This window comes from Procambarus clarkii, chromosome 19 (assembly GCF_040958095.1).
Source record: "Procambarus clarkii isolate CNS0578487 chromosome 19, FALCON_Pclarkii_2.0, whole genome shotgun sequence".
In the NCBI taxonomy this organism is placed as follows: Eukaryota; Metazoa; Arthropoda; class Malacostraca; order Decapoda; family Cambaridae; genus Procambarus; species Procambarus clarkii.
Genome location: NC_091168.1, coordinates 26,150,028 through 26,167,438, shown reverse-complemented (window position 1 = coordinate 26,167,438; position 17,411 = coordinate 26,150,028). Strand labels below are relative to the sequence as shown.

Here is a 17,411-nt window from a genome sequence, read left to right as displayed (position 1 = left end):
TTGATAATCTTTTCCAGGTAGATTTAACAACTAAAATGTATTCCATACTTGGCCTTAAATTACCCATCTCGCATTATTGAATATGTTCCATATGGATAAAAATATACGAATAGTTTTATAATTTCTAATTAATGAATTTATTTTTATTTTTTATTATGATTAGTCAAAAGTATAAAAGTATTTATGACGTTCTATCTGAAATATTTGTGTTATGTCGGCGACCTCTGCGAGCCTAAGATATAAATACAATTAATTAAAAAATTCCCGTTTTATGTATCTTGCAAAATACCATTCCATTTGTTTGAATTATAGATTTGTACATATATATATTATATATATACAAAATATGATATATAAATCATCTTCGTGTTGTGCTGTAGGCTGGTTACCCTTTAGTCAAAATAAACCTGCAGAAGTGGAGGTGCTTCATGACCTCCACGCATTTGTGACTTTTTAAATGAAGCCTCGACCCCACAGAGACCCTCGAAATGGCAGATGAACCCCAGCAGACAGACGTTAGCAGCAGTCATGACGAGGAGAAGTAAGCAGGAATGACCTGGAATGTGTGCTGCGGGGGTGTCTGCGGGACCTGGTGAAGGTTAACGAGGGAACCACACCCGCTGGTGACGACCTGGGACAGTGGGGTCTAGGGGACCTGGTAAAGGTTAACGAGGGAACCACACCCGCTGGTGACGACCTGGGACAGTGGGGTCTAGGGGACCTGGTGAAGGTTAACGAGGGAACCACACCCGCTGGTGATGATCTGGGATAGTGGGGTCTGAGGGACCTGGTGATGGTTAACTAGGGAACCACACTCGCTGGTGATGACCTGGGACAGTGGGGTCTGGGGGACCTGGTGAAGGTTAACTAGGGAACCACACTCGCTGGTGATGACCTGGGACAGTGGGGTCTGGGGGACCTGGTGAAGGTTAACTAGGGAACCACACCTGCTGGTGACGACCTGGGACAGTGGGGTCTGGGGGACCTGGTGATGGTTAACTAGGGAACCACACCCGCTGGGGATGACCTGGGACAGTGGGGTCTGGGGGACTTGGTGAAGGTTAACGAGGGAACCACACCTGCTGGTGACGACCTGGGACAAGGGTGTCTGCGGGACCCGGTGAAAGTAAGAGTAGCACACCTGCTCTCCATTACCTCCCAATCTCTCTTGCTTAACCTCTGTAATTTTCTCATCACTCCCCAGCATCTTCACTTTCTGATTATTACATACATTATTAATGTATGTAATGTATTAAAATGCCATTGCTAATTATTAAGCCATTGCCTATTTAAGAGAGCACTGAGCCAATATGATAATATAACACATGGAAGGGATATGAGGACAGGATAGGAGCAAGGATGGGGGAAGGATTTAAGGAATGATTCCCAACGTATTGGGTTGGCGTTTAATCCTCGATGGTCTAAGACATTGGGAATGGTTCCTTCACGTCTTCATCCTTTACCCACTCCTGTCCTCTCCTCGCATCCCTTTTATGTTCTAGTCATAATGGCTTAGCGCTTCACCTTGTAATTTCCATTTCTGTATCCATTGATTGTCTAATATTCTCTACAGCAAACGGTATTGTTGGGTATGTTATGCAAGTGATGAAGATGATGAAACGGCACCATGGGTTAAACCATGCAAATGCAGAGGCACCACAAAATGGGTGAGTTATTTAAGCTTGTTCAACTTCACATTGCGAGGCAAGTTATTATAAATATATGGTTGTGTTCCTACTAAACTTATCTTTTTTATATATCTTGTATCAACTGAAATTTCCAATACAGTAAATATTGTTTTAAGAAATTTTGTTACTGTAGGAAGAAATAATGCAATTTCCTAAAGTGGGTATTACAATAAATTTATTAATTGTAATACAGTATACACTTGTATTTTTGGAGGAATACAGTATACAATTATGTTTTTTGGGACTGCTTGCCTCGGTTGCTCCTCAGAGCTTGCTGTACTGATACTACAGGGTCATTCTCAGACATCAGGCTCCTGAGATATTCTTGGCACTTATAACCAAGAACCCACATCTTGTTCCTTCAAAGAGGGTGGGGAATCAAAGATCAATTCAGTACCAAGGTGAACCACCCAGAAACTTCAAATACCCCCCCCCCAAAAAAAAAAAAAAAAAAAAAAAAAATTATGATATAAGATTGCAAAAGTCAAGTGACCCAAGTGATTATTGGAACAGGCAAACTACACCTAACTCATTCCCCATGGTTACACCTTGTGGCAGGCAGGTGACCTGGCCCAGGTCACCCCCAGGCACCACAATGCCAGCATTTCCCCCATTGATTTCTATTTGAGACCAGACTTTACTATACCAGTAAATATGAGTGGCTGATTTTCACCTATGTTGAGGAAATAAAAACTGAATAAACTCCCTTAATGCTTATACTGATTCAAACACATTCAAGCAATTAGCTGCTATGCTTCAGTAATCTGGAAGCAATTTGTGTTGCCCCTTGATATTCAAAAGGCCTGTTGATACTTTGAGGATATCATTTGACATATATTTCTGGCATTCATTTGTCTATATAAAGTTGTAATGGCTTGGCGCTTACCCCTGACAATTAAAAAAAAAAATTGTCATTTTGAAAACATGTCTTGGAAGCTTTAGTTTCCATCCTGGGCCTTAGTAAAACAATGCACACATCTGGTGCATTACCATCCAACCACTGAACATGCAGCGTGACCCCACTAGGGACCACTGACACCATGAAAAATTGCAAGGACTTGGAAGGACCTGGAAGATCTTAATGATGGAGTATTACAAGAGTTGAAGAAGAATACAGTATTACAAGTTATTATACTTCATAATATGGAATAAGCTGCTATAATAACAAGTGAAGAGAGACTTGAGGAGCAAGGGTGTGTGGTGCCAAGTGAAATATGATGCCACACTCTCAACACATACTTTTAGCTGCCAATTCGAGCATATTTGTTACAACTACAGTAGAATCTCGGTTTTTGAATGCCCCTGTTTTTTAATTTTTCGGTTCTCGAGCTCAATTTCGTAAAAAAAATTTGACTTAGTACTCGAGGTTTGCCTCAGTGCTCGAGTTTGTTGATAGACGTATGGGCCGACCGAGCGCATGGTGTGCTTCAGTTTACCAGTGTCTCCCACATAGTGATGACTGCGCGCTTGAATTCTTGGTGAAGAATTTCATTTTTTTATGTTTTTTTGGTTTCTGACCATAAAAGTTCATATTATATATCATGCCATTGGTTCCAAGAAAGTCAGTGGTGAAGTTTAACCTAAGAAAATAGTTGTGTGGATGACGATAGAGGAAAAACAAGAGATCATTCATAGTGAAACAATGTGATGTCTCACTACAGACAAGTGTTAAAACATAGGGAAAAGCAAGTGTCTATAGACAGATTCTTAGTAAGAAAAGCAAACCCTTCCAAGTGCGACGCCTCTCCTCTTTACCCCCTTCCTCGCCTAGAAACCATATGCAAAGTGAACATAGCACAATATTCACAAGGAACTTGTTAGTAGATAATACAAAAGTCCTGGAATCTAACACTGACCAAAGAAAATTGCAAATCTGGGAAGCTATACTTATAAGAGAAAAGAAGTCCCACTGTAAATGTACAGAATATCGACTTCACAACCCTGCCGACACTCGGATCCAGATCTTGCCAAACACCACTGGATAACGACGATATTTCTACTATGGTCTTTCCTTCCCCCACCTTCGTGAGCACCAGAATTTTATGCAATACCTTGCCCAATGTTTGATTGGCCCTTTTTCCTTATTTCAACCTTATTCCTCTACCTCTTACCCGATGTTTGATTGCCCCCATATTCCTTTGCCCCTTTACCTCACCCCTTCTACATGTAATTTCAGTATTGCACATCAATTGTTTCTACAGGTACATCAGTCATGTTTGCAGCGATGGGTGGATGAAAAACAAAAGGGCAACTCTACAGTGAAGGTCAACTGTCCACAGTGTGGAGTGGAATATTTCATTGCCTTTCCTAACATGGGTAAGTTTACCTTGGTGGTGTTCATTTTCAATTGTCAATTTATGCATCTTTATTCTGACTGACAAATAGGCTATTGTTTAATAGGCTAGATAAATATTGCTATAATAAATAAATATTAAATATTTCAATATTAAATATTAAATATAAATATTTAATATTGCTAAATAGGCTAGATTTGTGTTCTTACATCTGACATATTTAAGCTATAAAGAAATTAGCATTAGGAGTAGAGAAGAACACTGTATTAGACCTACTGGCCATGTAACGCACATTCCATTTTACACCTGGTCATGATGTATACTAAGATATAGTACATGTACTGGTAAACTGTAAGATTTTGGAATGGGTTGCCAGTTAGCATGATTGAAACAGTTTAAAAATTTGAGAAATACATGTATTGAACAGGTACTAGTGTATGAGTGAGTGGGGGCAGACATAAACATGGCCTAGTATGGGCCAACAGGCCTGTTGCGGTATTCCATAATTCTTATGTTCATTCATTCTTAATACACACAGTACTATACAGGTACTTGTATTTCTTGCAGAATTTTTAATTTTTGGAGGGGAGGGATAGTAAAGTATATATATTACATGTGCAACTAACAATTGCAGGTTGTGTACTTAAAACTAAGAAATACATTATATATAGTGTATGAACTAAAATTCCTTTGCAGGTCAGTTAATGTTGTTTCTGGATAGAGTGGATGCTTTTATATACAAAGTGTGTCCATTTGTGGCTGCTGGTGTTGTTGTTGGCTCCATCTACTGGACTGCTGTTACATATGGTGCCATCACTGTCATGCAAGTAAGTTAAGAGGTTAATGTTTAAACATTATTTGACCCAAATTTATCGTATTTAATTAAGTTAGAATTATTATTGAAGTGTCTGAAAATTTAAGATATTCATTTTATCATGTTTTATAGTACTTTTACCCTCTTTAACACTTTAACATTGTGGCCTCTCCTATGCATTCCTAAGCATAAACCTTCTGGGCTCACTGTGCCTCTCATGGGCTGCTCAGTCATGATTTTTTACAATCATTTCACATTTTCTCAGTTATTTGTTGGGTTTTAGCCATAATGTTGGTGACAAAATGATTGCAAATGAATAATCTAGATATCAGATTAAAAAAAGTGTATTTATAATAGAATATGCATGATGGCAGTGAATATACAATGTTTTGTGAATAGCAATCAGATGTATTTTAGAACCATCAAAATGTTTACTGTCGGAGAACGGATGATGCATTTTAGTCTCATCAGAATGATAAAGTGTATAACTACTGTAAATTGATAAAAAAAATAAACCTTTGTAGGACTAAATCAGGATTTTTGTACATTAAACATGTTTAACCCTTTGGCTGGAAGGGTTTCCTCAGTAGCTTCCTGAGCTAAGGGAGATGCTCTAGGCCTTCGAGATCCATCCTTTCCGTCTGGAAACCAGGGGCCATAATCTAGCTATTTCTATGAGGCAATGAAAGCTGCAGTTTCATAGGTCAAACCAAAATTGAGAAAATTCCCCAGTAAGCATAAGAGCAACAAAACAAACCATTGCTTGACAAAATTTTTTGGCACCTTTAGGTAATAAGGCTAATGATTGTTGCTGTGGTATAAGCACTCTAACCCTGATTGTCTGACTACCACCAGATGGTAACTCAGCACACCCGCTCGTCCATGTTTGACCACCCATCACTCACCTGGTCACAGTTATGGAAAGTGTGGTACCCCTTACAGGGCCTTCCCTCTGCTTCACACTTAAGGCCAAAAATGATGGCTAACTATGGAAATTTAGTTCTGCTGGAGGCCATTGCTTTATTATTGTTTATTTTTTTCCTTTGCAAATTGCCTTGCATCATACAAGATGTTTGCCCTAACTTTATATTTCATTCCAACTGAGGGCCAGAGTTTCTTTTCTTGTTAGTTCATTTGTGTTACTTTTTCCCCTACTCGACCAGAAGTACATGCTCTGAGGGTTCCAAGTTCCTACTCAACTAGTCACCTTTCTTTCGGATAATGCACAGGACGTCCCCCCTCCCCCACTGCAAGGTGGCCTGTCAGTGAGGAGTAGAGCTGTTAGCTTTACACAGTCTACCCACTGTGATGCTTTCTAACCCTGCTCCTTGCGTTTGTTGGGACCTTGCTTGGGTCACGCAAGTGTCCTGTCCAAGGTGGCTCCTGCTAGCCTCTTTGTATGAGGCTTTGGTGAAGTTGTTACTGGACCTGGACCTGGAAGATCATCATCAGCTGCCTTTGTGCTGGTAGCTTTGACTACTATCTCTCTATGGACCCAATATTTTCTCTTGCACTGTTTCATTATACATCATGAAAAGAATAAAGAAGACAGTCAGTCTGTCATACATAGATGTTTCTTGCATGCTGCTCATTCCACCGATTGCCTAGACAGACAATTAGCCCTGCAGACGCTGGCTCAATTGTAGGCCATTTCTTCATTCATTTTGGTGTGGCGGTCCCAACTGCTGAAAGGAGGGGGGGGATTCCTTGTTCTTGCCTTTGAATGTTCGCAGAGGAGGGGCAGAGGGTGAATGTTTTCTACATATGAAATACTGAGGGAAATAGACAATGTGGACAAGGACAGCCTCTTTTTTATTGGGAGAAAATAAAATGAGAGGTGGAAGCTGGTACAGTAATGCAAATAAATCAAATAAAGCATGAGGAAATTCTCATTCCCTGTACTGGTGATCAGGATGTGGAATGCACTGAAAGTAGAAGTTGTGGAAGCCACCTCCATCCACAATTTTATGAACAGATATGACAAAGAATTCAAAAGTTGGAAAGTAAACTAAAGTACAAGGCACCCAAAAGGCTAGTAGGTGGTTCATTAGAAGTTTGACCTCACTCCAACACACGGTTATGTAAGTACTCTTAGGTGAGCACACTAACTACTGTATCAAAATAAATCACAGCAGTATCAATTCCACTTCATACATTGCATCTTTATACCAATGACGTAATATAAAATGCAAACAATGTCACAATAATGGGCTGAATATTAAATACCCAACACACACATCTGAAAATAAAGGAAGTGATGAAATTTCAATCCATCCCAAACCATTATTGGTTTGATAATGGTTCAGAATGGACCGAGATGTTGTCGGTTCCTTTTTTCCAGATGTGCGGGTTGAGTGTCTAACCTAACATGCACACTTAAGTGCTCAATAAATCCCATGATGGAAATGTCTTGTTGTGTATTAAATTAATTGACTTGCATTATCTGTCTGCGTTATATCCAAGGCTTGACTCATTGCTAAGAGCTAATATTCCATATTTTGTGTTCCTTTCATGTTGATGTTACTCCATCAGGTTGTTGGGTACCAGGAAGGCATGGCACTGATGGAACAAGCTGACCCACTGGTTCTTCTGGTTGGGCTGCCTACAATCCCTATCTTCCTCATTTTGGGAAAAATGGTTCGTTGGGAAGATAAGGTCCTCAGACTCATCAGGGCATCAGTTCAGAGACTTCCTTTCCTAAAATACCTCCTACCTGCGTTCCGGTGAGTTGAAAACACAAATAACTAACAGTATAGTATTGCTCAAGCACTTGGGTTGGACAGTAGAGTGATGTTATCACTTCATTCTGGTCGGCGTTCAGTCCCCGACCGTCCAAGTGGTTGGGCACCATTCCTTCCCCCTTCCTCCACCCCCCCCCCATCCCATCCCAAATCATTATCCTGACACCTTTCCCCCAATAATTCCCTCCCTTCCCAGTATAGTTAATACACAGCATTTAAAAAATCTTCCAAAATGAAGTCCTCATTTAACATGCCAGTAAAGTTTCTGTAGTTATTTGTAATATTTTTCAGATTGCAGTATGGTATCTCCTTAAAAGTATCATACTGTAACCAGTGTTCTGCAGTATCACATTTGACAATCTCGCCATCCTCTGGTGGTAATTTATTGTAAAGTGGCATAAATGCTTAGGGCTTGATGTAAATTATCCATTGACCAAATAGAACACTCAAATGCTGTTCTATGTTTCTGCAAGTCCTTTACATCAGAAGATGAGCATGTTGGCTTCACTAATTTTGCAACATTGACCTGATGTGATTTTATTAGGTTTTTCATACTTATTCTTTAATAATTCAACTATGTGGTTGTGCTTGTTTTCCTCTATGACAAGCATGCTAACCAGTTCCTAAGCATTGCCCTTTAATCATGCATTCAAAGAGGGTCAACTTTTTAAGTCATATTTATCCATTTGTAAAGAGAAGCCTTTAAATGTCCCAAATTTAAATTACAGGTATAGTGGCATCTCCATTACATTTTGGCAAAAAAGGAGATTTTGTAATTGTATTTACTCTTTCCTCTGGTATCTGGTTTATTAGGTTTATCAAGATATATATATATCTCTTTTTTTTTATTCAAATTCTATATAATTTCCTCAACTTGTATACTATATTCCTTGTATTATTTCAGTGACCAGTTCTCTGTCAAGTGATAAATTATATCGTCATCCTTCTTATCTTATCGAAGGATTTTATGATAGTATTTCTGGGAGCACTTTACTTTATCACTCTCTTATAGTGTGTTGGTCAGTTTAGTACAATCTGCTGGCTAACTATGCAACAGCATTTGTTGGCTAACTATGCAACAGCATTTGCTGGCTAACTTTGCAACAGCATTTCCTGGCTAACTATGCAACAGCTTCCGCTGACCTACTTCGCAACAGCTTGGGCTTGTCTACTATGCAACAGCTTGGGGCTTGTCTACTGTGTAACAGCTATGGTTGTTCTCTCACATTTGGTACTAATTAAGGATTAAACTTCTCTGCTTCTCTTCTGACTTGGATGTATAATGGCTCCTCCATTTACGAATTTAATCCGTTCCCAGAGATGGGTCGTAACTCAAAAATTCGTAACTCGAAAAAACTTTCCCGTAAGAAATAACGTAAATTGAATTAATCCGTTCCACAGTCCCAAAAATATTAACTTCAAAATACATTTCGTACATAATACACACACACATTTTGTACTATAGAATGTACAAGTTATAGCTTACCTTTATCGATGACTCTTGTTGGCACATGGAAGATGGTGAGGAGGGGGGAGGAGAGGTGTTACTGTTTGGAAGTGGAGTCCCCTTCCATTATAATATCGGGCAGTGACGACTTCTCAGGGATACACTCTCCTATATTTTGCCTGCATGCTGGTCGAGGACTGGGCCGCGGGGACGTCGAGCCCTGAAATCGTCACTAGGTAACCATCACAAGGTAGCCACTAGGACCTGGTTGTGCCTTACTGCTTGTTTTTCTCACTAAGAACCTTCCATAGAGACTTGCTTTTCCTCTATGGTCATCATTACATGTGTTTTCTTAGGTTGAACCTTACCACTGACTTTTTTGGGGACCCATGGCATGATATATAATTACTGTTTTGTTAAAAAAAACAAAAAAGCACAAAAAACAATGAAATTCTTTACAAAGAATTCAAGCGCAATCGTCAATAAGTGGGCGGTCTGGTAAATTGAAGGGGGGTCGCCCGTACCACCAGGAACCACGCGCTCCGTCGACCCATACGTGTATCAACAGAGTTTCAAGTTGAGGCAAAGGTTGTAAATCAAGTAAAATTTTCCAATGAAATTGGGGTCATAACTCGAAAAATTCGTAAGTAGGGGCATTCGTAAGTCGAAATCAGGTTCCACTGTACGTGTACTCATTTCTGATTTTCCTTTGTTCCACTTACATTTATCTTGGTGCTCTGCTTCTTGTCCCTCTTCCATGTCTTTTCTTTCCTCACCTTTTCCTACCATCACTGTTTAACCAAGGGTTAATCCCAAGCAGGATAATCTTTTGTGCAACTCAGATGACTTCGTGTAGGAAATCTCTCTTTCCTTGTATTGTGTAGTCTTTCCATCTGTCTCACTTCCTTCTTGACCTGTTTCCCTTCCTTCAGCCTGGCAGTAGCATTTTAGGCAAGTATTGTAATGATATAATAAGTGGCATTCCTTGGTTTCTTGTATCCAGTCACTGTGTGCTAGATTCTCTTGACTACTAGGGCTAGGGTCCCAAGCCTGTAGTCTCCTTGTTCCTTGTGTTAGCGGCATACTGTTGTTCTTGGGATGTGCTTATTATGGTGTATCCAATATTTTGGCTTTACTTGTCCTCCCCGTCTTCCACTTGGTCATCCCCACCATGGGGATCCCTGGCTTGTGTAGTCTGTTCGTGAGGTTGAAGTTATCAAGATTTGGGATGTTTGTGGGGCCTGACAGCAGAGTGGACAGTGCTCGGGATTCGTAGTCTTGAGGTTCTGGGTTTGATCCCCGGTGGAGGCGGAAATAAATGGGCAGAGTTTCTTTCACCCTGATGCCCCCTGTTCACCTAGCAGTAAATAGGTACCTGGGAGTTAGACAGCTGCTACGGGCTGCTTCCTGGGGGTGTGTAACAAAAAGGAGGCCTGGTCGAGGACTGGGCTGCAGGGACGCTAAGCCACGAAATCATCTGAAGATAACCTCAAGATTGTGTTTCTTACCTATTTCTGCTCATTCCATAACCCTGGTAACTCATAACTCTGTAAACTTCTACCTAAACTGGACAGCTTTTAATGCAAGTTATTGTTATCCTTTTTCCATAGATATGAAGAGCCAGCTGGAGTGAGTACGACAGCAGTAATAAGTGATCCTGTGAATGCAACACGAGTTCTCTGTGGCGCCCTCTCCCTTCCAACTCTTGCTACAATTGTAGGACGACTCTTCTTCCCATCTGCTCACGACAATCTTACGAGAACTCTACTTGTGAGTACTGTATGTGAATATTATTAAATCTTTGTTTAGTTTTAATAATAGAGTTGCACATCAGATTTAAACAGCTTAGCATAGTTTATCACAAGTCAAAAGCCTGTATACCTTGTTGGCTGTGCCTGGAGTTGAGGCCTTGTGGTTCAGGCTTTGACAGCACTGCCCAAGTTACTTGCTTCTCTCCTTCAGGAGGCAGTAGCAGGTTTCTTTTCTGCTTAATTTGCCTTCTGGTGGGCTGTGTTGGTCTTTACTTTAGATTCAATCTGGTCCTTGTCTCATTTTGACTTTATTTTTATTTTTTATTTTATTTGTTTGAGTTGGCTCTCTCCATGGTCATTTTGGCTGCAGCTGTCTGCTGCTTGGCAGAGGCATATTTTCAGTGCGGAGCCTCGCTTGTTGTTGGTCGGGGAAAATTTCCGGAGGAGTTGAATTCTCAGACCGTAGTGCTTTCTCAGTGCTTGGTGTCACTCTTGAAGATCACTGAGGGGTGCTTCAGTGCAGGGTTCTTCACACTGGCCTATTATGTGGGTCACTTCTTTGACAGCACTGTGGAGGGATGTCTGGATAATTTTGCCAGCTCTTGGACCCACAATGTGTGGGCCTTCCAGGTGGTGTTCCAGTGCCTGCATTAGTGTTCCTCAGTTCCTCCAAAGGTGTAGGGGGGTCCACGGCCAGCAGTTTACCCTGCAGTTCCTGTTGATCATTGCGGAGTTGTTGAATGCTAGAGTGGTCGAGTTAACCCCCGCTCTGTGGTGATTGTCCCATGTGTTTCCAGTCCCCAAGTGGGAGATTTGTTGAATCTGCAGAACATTCTTAACCTTTCAAGTTTGAATTGGTTCATCCCCTATCCAAATTTCTACAGACTACTTTTTGGCATGTGCACCTGTTGTTGCTGGCAAATTCCTGGAGGGTGTCCCTGGACTAATGGGATGCCAGTTGGCATATTCCATTTCAGTGACTGGTTAGGTTTTATGGTGGGGCACCAGGCTTACAACTCTCAGGGGTTCTTCTGTTTGTCCTGAATCTGGGTCTTTGATTGTTCAGGTTGATGTGAGTGGTCATTTGTCATGTTGGGGTTTGCATCTTGGCATACTTCAGAGACTGGCTGGTTTAGGCTCCCAGCCAATGCACATGTCTGTTGCCCAAGGATCTGGTTCTTTGCCATATTCATGCTTCTCAAGGTTCAGTTTTCTAGTGACTTGGTGAAAGTCCCAGTTGGTTCCATTTGCAGGTTCAGACATGGTTAGGTTTTGTCTGGGATTCTCGGTCGGTTCCCTTTCCCTTCTGCTTGCTGCCCTACCACACTTGGAAGTGTTTTGGAAGACTTTGGAAGTCTTCACCAACAGACTCTTTATCTGGTGGTGAAGATTTCCCAGGGCACCCATTGTTGGTTTCAACAGCTGTGTTGGAGTCTAAACTTTGCTTGCATGGTTTATCCTCTGAGCAGGACTCAGGGCTAGGCTCTGTAAAGTTTCCTTTGGTTTTGCCACCTCGGGCAATCGGCTGCTGGGTGTTGGGGCCAGTCCCCTGCTTCTGGTTCACCAATTTTCCCTTCACCTTTTGGGGTTTTGTCCCATGATACATACCTCCTTGGTGCTTGACCTTTTCACAAATGCCTCGGTTTTGGTTGGGGTTTTGTTGCCAGTACTTGCCAAGCCGTTTACTATTGCTAGGCAGGTACTTTCCATTGGGTGCACAACATGGTGCACACGTTTGGTGTGGTTTGGCATGCTCATGGATTGCCTTGTCTCTCGGTGGGGTCCATGATCTGGCTGCACCATGTTTCTCAGTGGTTCATTGTTTGAATCAAAAGGGTTGTTTGGTCTCTCTCTCTCTCTTTGGAATTGAAGTCTGTGGGTATTCCTTTCTCTCTCTTGGTTGTTTCAGGACCATCATCTAATGTTGAATACTGTAGCCTTGTATCGTGCAATACTGGCGGAGCCGTTTCTACTTGCGTTCGGGGTGGATGTCACTTCAGTCCCGTTTCTCATGTGTTGTTTCACCACCATCCTGCTCATGCTCTGCCTGAGCCATCCTGGTCATTGGACTGGGCACTCTTTCTCTCTTCTCCTAGGTTTGTGGTGGCCCATTCGGTTCAGAATTGTTTTGACAAGGCTCTTTTCTTGTTGGCATTGGCCTCTGGGGGTCGGGTCAGGGAACTTCATGCTCTCCTCTGGCGCAGGGGTTTTTGCTCTTTTGGTCCTGGTGGTAGGTTTGTTCAGTTGCAACCGTCTCCTCCTTTTCTGGTGAAGAACGAGATGGTGGCTTTCCGGAGGGGTTCTTGGTTGGTTCGGCCAGTAGTGCATCATGTGTTGTGCACGCTTTGCGGCTCTTCGCCGTTATTTACATGCCATAGACTCTGTGACCAGGGACGCGCTTTGGGTTGACTTGATTTCCCTTCTTCCTTGTTCCTGCGGTCTGTCCTCATGCCCATGACGTTTGCAAATTTGCTGCTTTAGCTGCCGTTTTTGGTAATATGTCTTGGGCTGACATTCGGGCGCGAGGATTTTGGAGGTCAAACAGGGTCCTGGCTGCCCGTTACCTCATTAATGTTCCTGGCCCTAGTCGGGTGTGTGTTGCGTTGGGTCGCAGGTTACAACCAGTTGTCTCAACTTTGCGTCGAGATGCGAGTGGCAGCCGCCTCCCGGGCAAGTCCCTCTTTTTTTTTCTTTTCTGTGGTTAGGTAGCTCCGGGGAGCCGGAGGGGCTCTCCACAGAAAACCAGCGTTGACTGTAATGAAACGCCATTTTCTGCGTGAGTCCCGGAGGCTCTCTGATAACCCTCCTTGCCCTCTGGTCGGCGGTTTTAGCGTTTTGATATTCAGCCTATGAACTGGGGTTGGATGGCCGGCGCAAGGGGTCTGGGGCTCCCCCTTCCCCCTTCTGGGGAGAAGGGAGCTGCGCAAACAGTGGTGCAGCGGCGGTTGTGACGTCATGCTTGTTTTCAGATTATGGACTTCTGCTTGATAGTTTGGTTTTTGGTAGCATTTTTAACCAGGTGAGACTGTTTTGAAACACTTACCTTTCTGGGTGCCTAACCTGGTAGATGGCAGACATAGAATACTTCCAACCACAATGGGGTTTCTATAGGCCATTGCTCCTTGTACCTCTCTGAGGGGGCCAGTTTCTAGCTCGTGGTCCCTGGTAGGCTCGAACTCCAATCGAATTGACTGATGCTCACTAAGGATGAGACAGCTGATTTTGGAGGGGGCCTTTTAGTGATTGAGGTTTTGTTTGTTCAGGTGGGGGTGCATTGTTTGTCGTGTCCAGTTGCAGCCATTCATTATTAACTCACCATTTGTGTTCCATGAGGATCCAGTGTGTCTGGTTGCACAGCGTCAAGTTTTGCCAGCCTTTGGTCTACCTGCATGCCTCTATGTTGCTCACAAGTAGGCGGCTCTATCTAATGTGTCTGTCTTGGGCTGATATTTAGGGATGGGGAATTTGACAGTCTAACAGTGCTAGTGGTGTGATACCTTTTCAATGTTCCTGGTCTGTGCCAGGTTTGTGTGGTGTTAAGTTGAGTGGCCATTATTTATTCCCTTCCTAAGGGGGTTACTGGCTTCTAACTCTCCTCTGCCCCTGGTGAATTCCTATTATGTTTTGTTCTCCGTAGTGAGATAGCAACATGGGCTACCAGCATTGAATGCAATGAAAATGCCTCTTTCTGGTGGGTCATTTGTGGGCCATTTGGTTTCATCTATCCTGACTCTATGACTGATGAGTTACTGAATGGATCCAGTAGCTGAACGTGCTGCCACCTGGTGGTGGACAGCTGCTACTACAGGGTAAACTGCCTATCAGGTGGATTGTTTCAGGGTTTCATTCTCTGTGTTGTGTTTATCTTGCCCTTGTCTGCTTGTCTCTGCCTTTTCTGGTTGTTTTTCTTGGTTTAAGTAATCTAGAATCCCCAGAGCCCTGTGCCTCTAGAGGGGAGGCCCAGGTCTTGGCTTCTGGTCCCCAATAGGCTTACAGTGCTCAATGGCCCAGTGTGATTGGATTTGGGTGGAGCTTTCTTGGTTGCTAGCAACAGGGAGCCACCAAAGAACTACCATAAAGAGCCATTGATTGTAATGAAATGTTGGTTTTTATTAGCCAGTTATTTGTATCATTCACAGTTTTTTAATGAATTCATTGAATAATGAGGACGCCCTAAAAGAGATGTGTGGCATGATGCCCTGATGCTAGACCTTTATGTTATGCAACAATTTCTTTTTCAGGGAGGTGCATCATTCTTGGTGGTGAAAGGTCTGTCAAGGTATATTACAAACAGCAGCAGCACGTGATGCAGAGCAGGACGGAAGATTATAGACTATCCTCAGGATTCGTCACGTCTCAGGTTCCGGCAGCCTCCACTCCTCGGGCCCCACCCCCTACGCCGCAGGAACTTCCCGATAACCCATCTATGCCGAACACTCAGTCTTTGTCCAACCAAGAATTTGATCAACAGTTCTTGCAACAGCAACAATAAAGTTTGCAAAGAACTTAATTAGATAATATTTTCTTCAAAAGATTTTATTCAGGAAACTCGTTGTATTCACAAGTTTTATCCTGAATCTATTTTGTTAAATGTGAGGTGTGGAAAAATATATACTGTATATACAGAGTGACTGTTGGTTATATTGTAATTGCCTCTTATTTGGCTACACTGTTAAAATATACCTCTGTAAATACTGTATACTTGGTCTCAACTTCTGAACTGCACTAAAGGAAATGACTTTCTAAGTGAATTTTGGAAGAGTTTTGGAAATATACACATTGAAAAGAAAAATCTGCATGTTATCTTAATGACTGGGTTACTACACTATCTGCAACTGGTTTAGTTGTGACCTAATCTGTCCTCATTCCCCCCCCTAAGTATCTTCCCCTGGGTGGACAAATCTGGTGAAACTGACTAAAAGCTCTTCTGTATTATATCTAGATGTTTGTGACCTGTGTTTTATTAAATACTGAATTGCTCTTGATATTGTTAGTGTAGTGTGTAAGGGTGCTCAAGTGTTTTAGTGCTTGCATGGTTTCTTTTTCAGATTTATAATCTTTGTGGTGGTTTCTGGGTGACACCTCGGTAGCTGCCTTCAACTTGAAACACACAGGTGTATAGGAAAACATTGAAAACAACAGGCTTCTGCCTCCAAACTCTGCATAATGTGGAGCAAGCACCAGTTTTGCTTGCCCCAGTTTTGTAGGTGAGAAGTTTGTCATAGGGATCGAAGGTCAGCTGGTGAGAAGAGAAAACTCCAAACACTGAACTCTCCTTTGAGAATATTTTGGAAATCTCCAATTGCCAAACATCTCTCTTAACTACCTATCCCTCACTGAGCCAAGTACCCTGAGCTTCACCAGGTGGTATGCTGCACTAGCCAAGGGTTGAGGTGACCCAGTCTTCTCACATTCGTTTACCTATAAGAGTGAAGTCATGTGCTTTCTACCGAGACCTCTCACCTTCCTTAACAGCTAAGTGAACTGGTTCCTTGTAGAAAGGTAGAACGGTTTAGGAGTCATTTGGTTTTAAAGCTGCACAGCATGAATGCCAATTTTGTTTCGAGATGATCTTCCTTGATGATGTCCCAATAATCAACTTCCACCAGAGTTCCAGTCTGGGGATTTTTAATTCGTTCTTTGAGGCAAACTCCTTTCGAGTTGACTTTTTGAAGTGTTTTCTGTTCTCTGTGGTTGATCACGGTGGTGGGTTGAGTTTTGATTCCCACAAGCGTTAATGGGGCAAGCAAACATTTTGCTTGTCCACCACATATTGTGAGCGGTAAACTGGGGAAAGTTACTAAGCTGTATCCCAGAAAGGGGCATTTCATTACACTCGGTGCTTTATTTTGTTTATGTACTGCACTGCAGTAACACTAATGAACACACGAGCTAGCTTAAGAAAGCTGTGTGTGAATGTAATATCGATACACTGCTGAACAACTGATGTCAATGTATAGTATCACTATTACAGTGCACTCTACTCAGAATTAGAAGCTTTATTCTTAAAAAATGTATTCAGATCATTGTAATTCTGGCTGGACTGACTAAGCCTACAGCCATAAAGAACATAACACACAGCTTAGTTAGTTGTAAAACAGATATTGACCAAACATAACATAATTTAAATGGCAAGCCATACAAAGACTAAATATAACTTGTAAGACGTGTATTGATAAAAGAAACATATCTTTAACAGCTTATTATTTCATATTACATAGATCATATATTGTACATATATTTACATTAGATTACACGAGCACAGATGCAAAAGAATCACAAATATAGAGGAAACTTTATAAAAACATTGTACAATAATATCATCAGCTCCCAGATCTCGCTCGTTTTAAACACACGCATCGAGTAACAGAGATCAGATTAACAAATTTAAATTGCTTGTCTACATGGAATGTGTTTGTGACAGTAATTCCTTAGTAATATCTAGTATCCAACTTGGGGGGCATTCCCATTTTACTGTTGTCCTGCTGCATCATTACACCAGACACATCACTTAGTCTCAAGTTGTATTTTCTTACATTCAAGTTGATATTTCTAGCTAGCTAAGTAATTATGTAATTACATGTACAGTAATAAGTGGAGGCCTCCCCACCCCCTCTCTCCCAGGATATTCGTGCATGAGCCCCTAAGCTTCTGGCTGGCCCACTGATGTGAAGGC

The 17,411-nt window shown here is 42.0% G+C and overlaps 1 protein-coding gene across 1 annotated transcript; it reads left to right on the top strand.

The window, feature by feature from the left end:
* The first annotated feature begins 380 nt into the window (after positions 1-380).
* On the top strand, positions 381-16,931 carry LOC138366241 (E3 ubiquitin-protein ligase MARCHF5-like). Its single transcript, XM_069327179.1, is given in 10 exon segments — positions 381-541; positions 1,574-1,667; positions 3,890-4,004; positions 4,679-4,809; positions 7,329-7,519; positions 10,595-10,754; positions 14,977-15,007; positions 15,010-15,053; positions 15,055-15,085; positions 15,088-16,931. Coding segments are annotated over 10 exon segments (990 nt in total). The 5' UTR covers positions 381-488; the 3' UTR covers positions 15,228-16,931.
* The last annotated feature ends 480 nt before the right edge of the window (positions 16,932-17,411 follow it).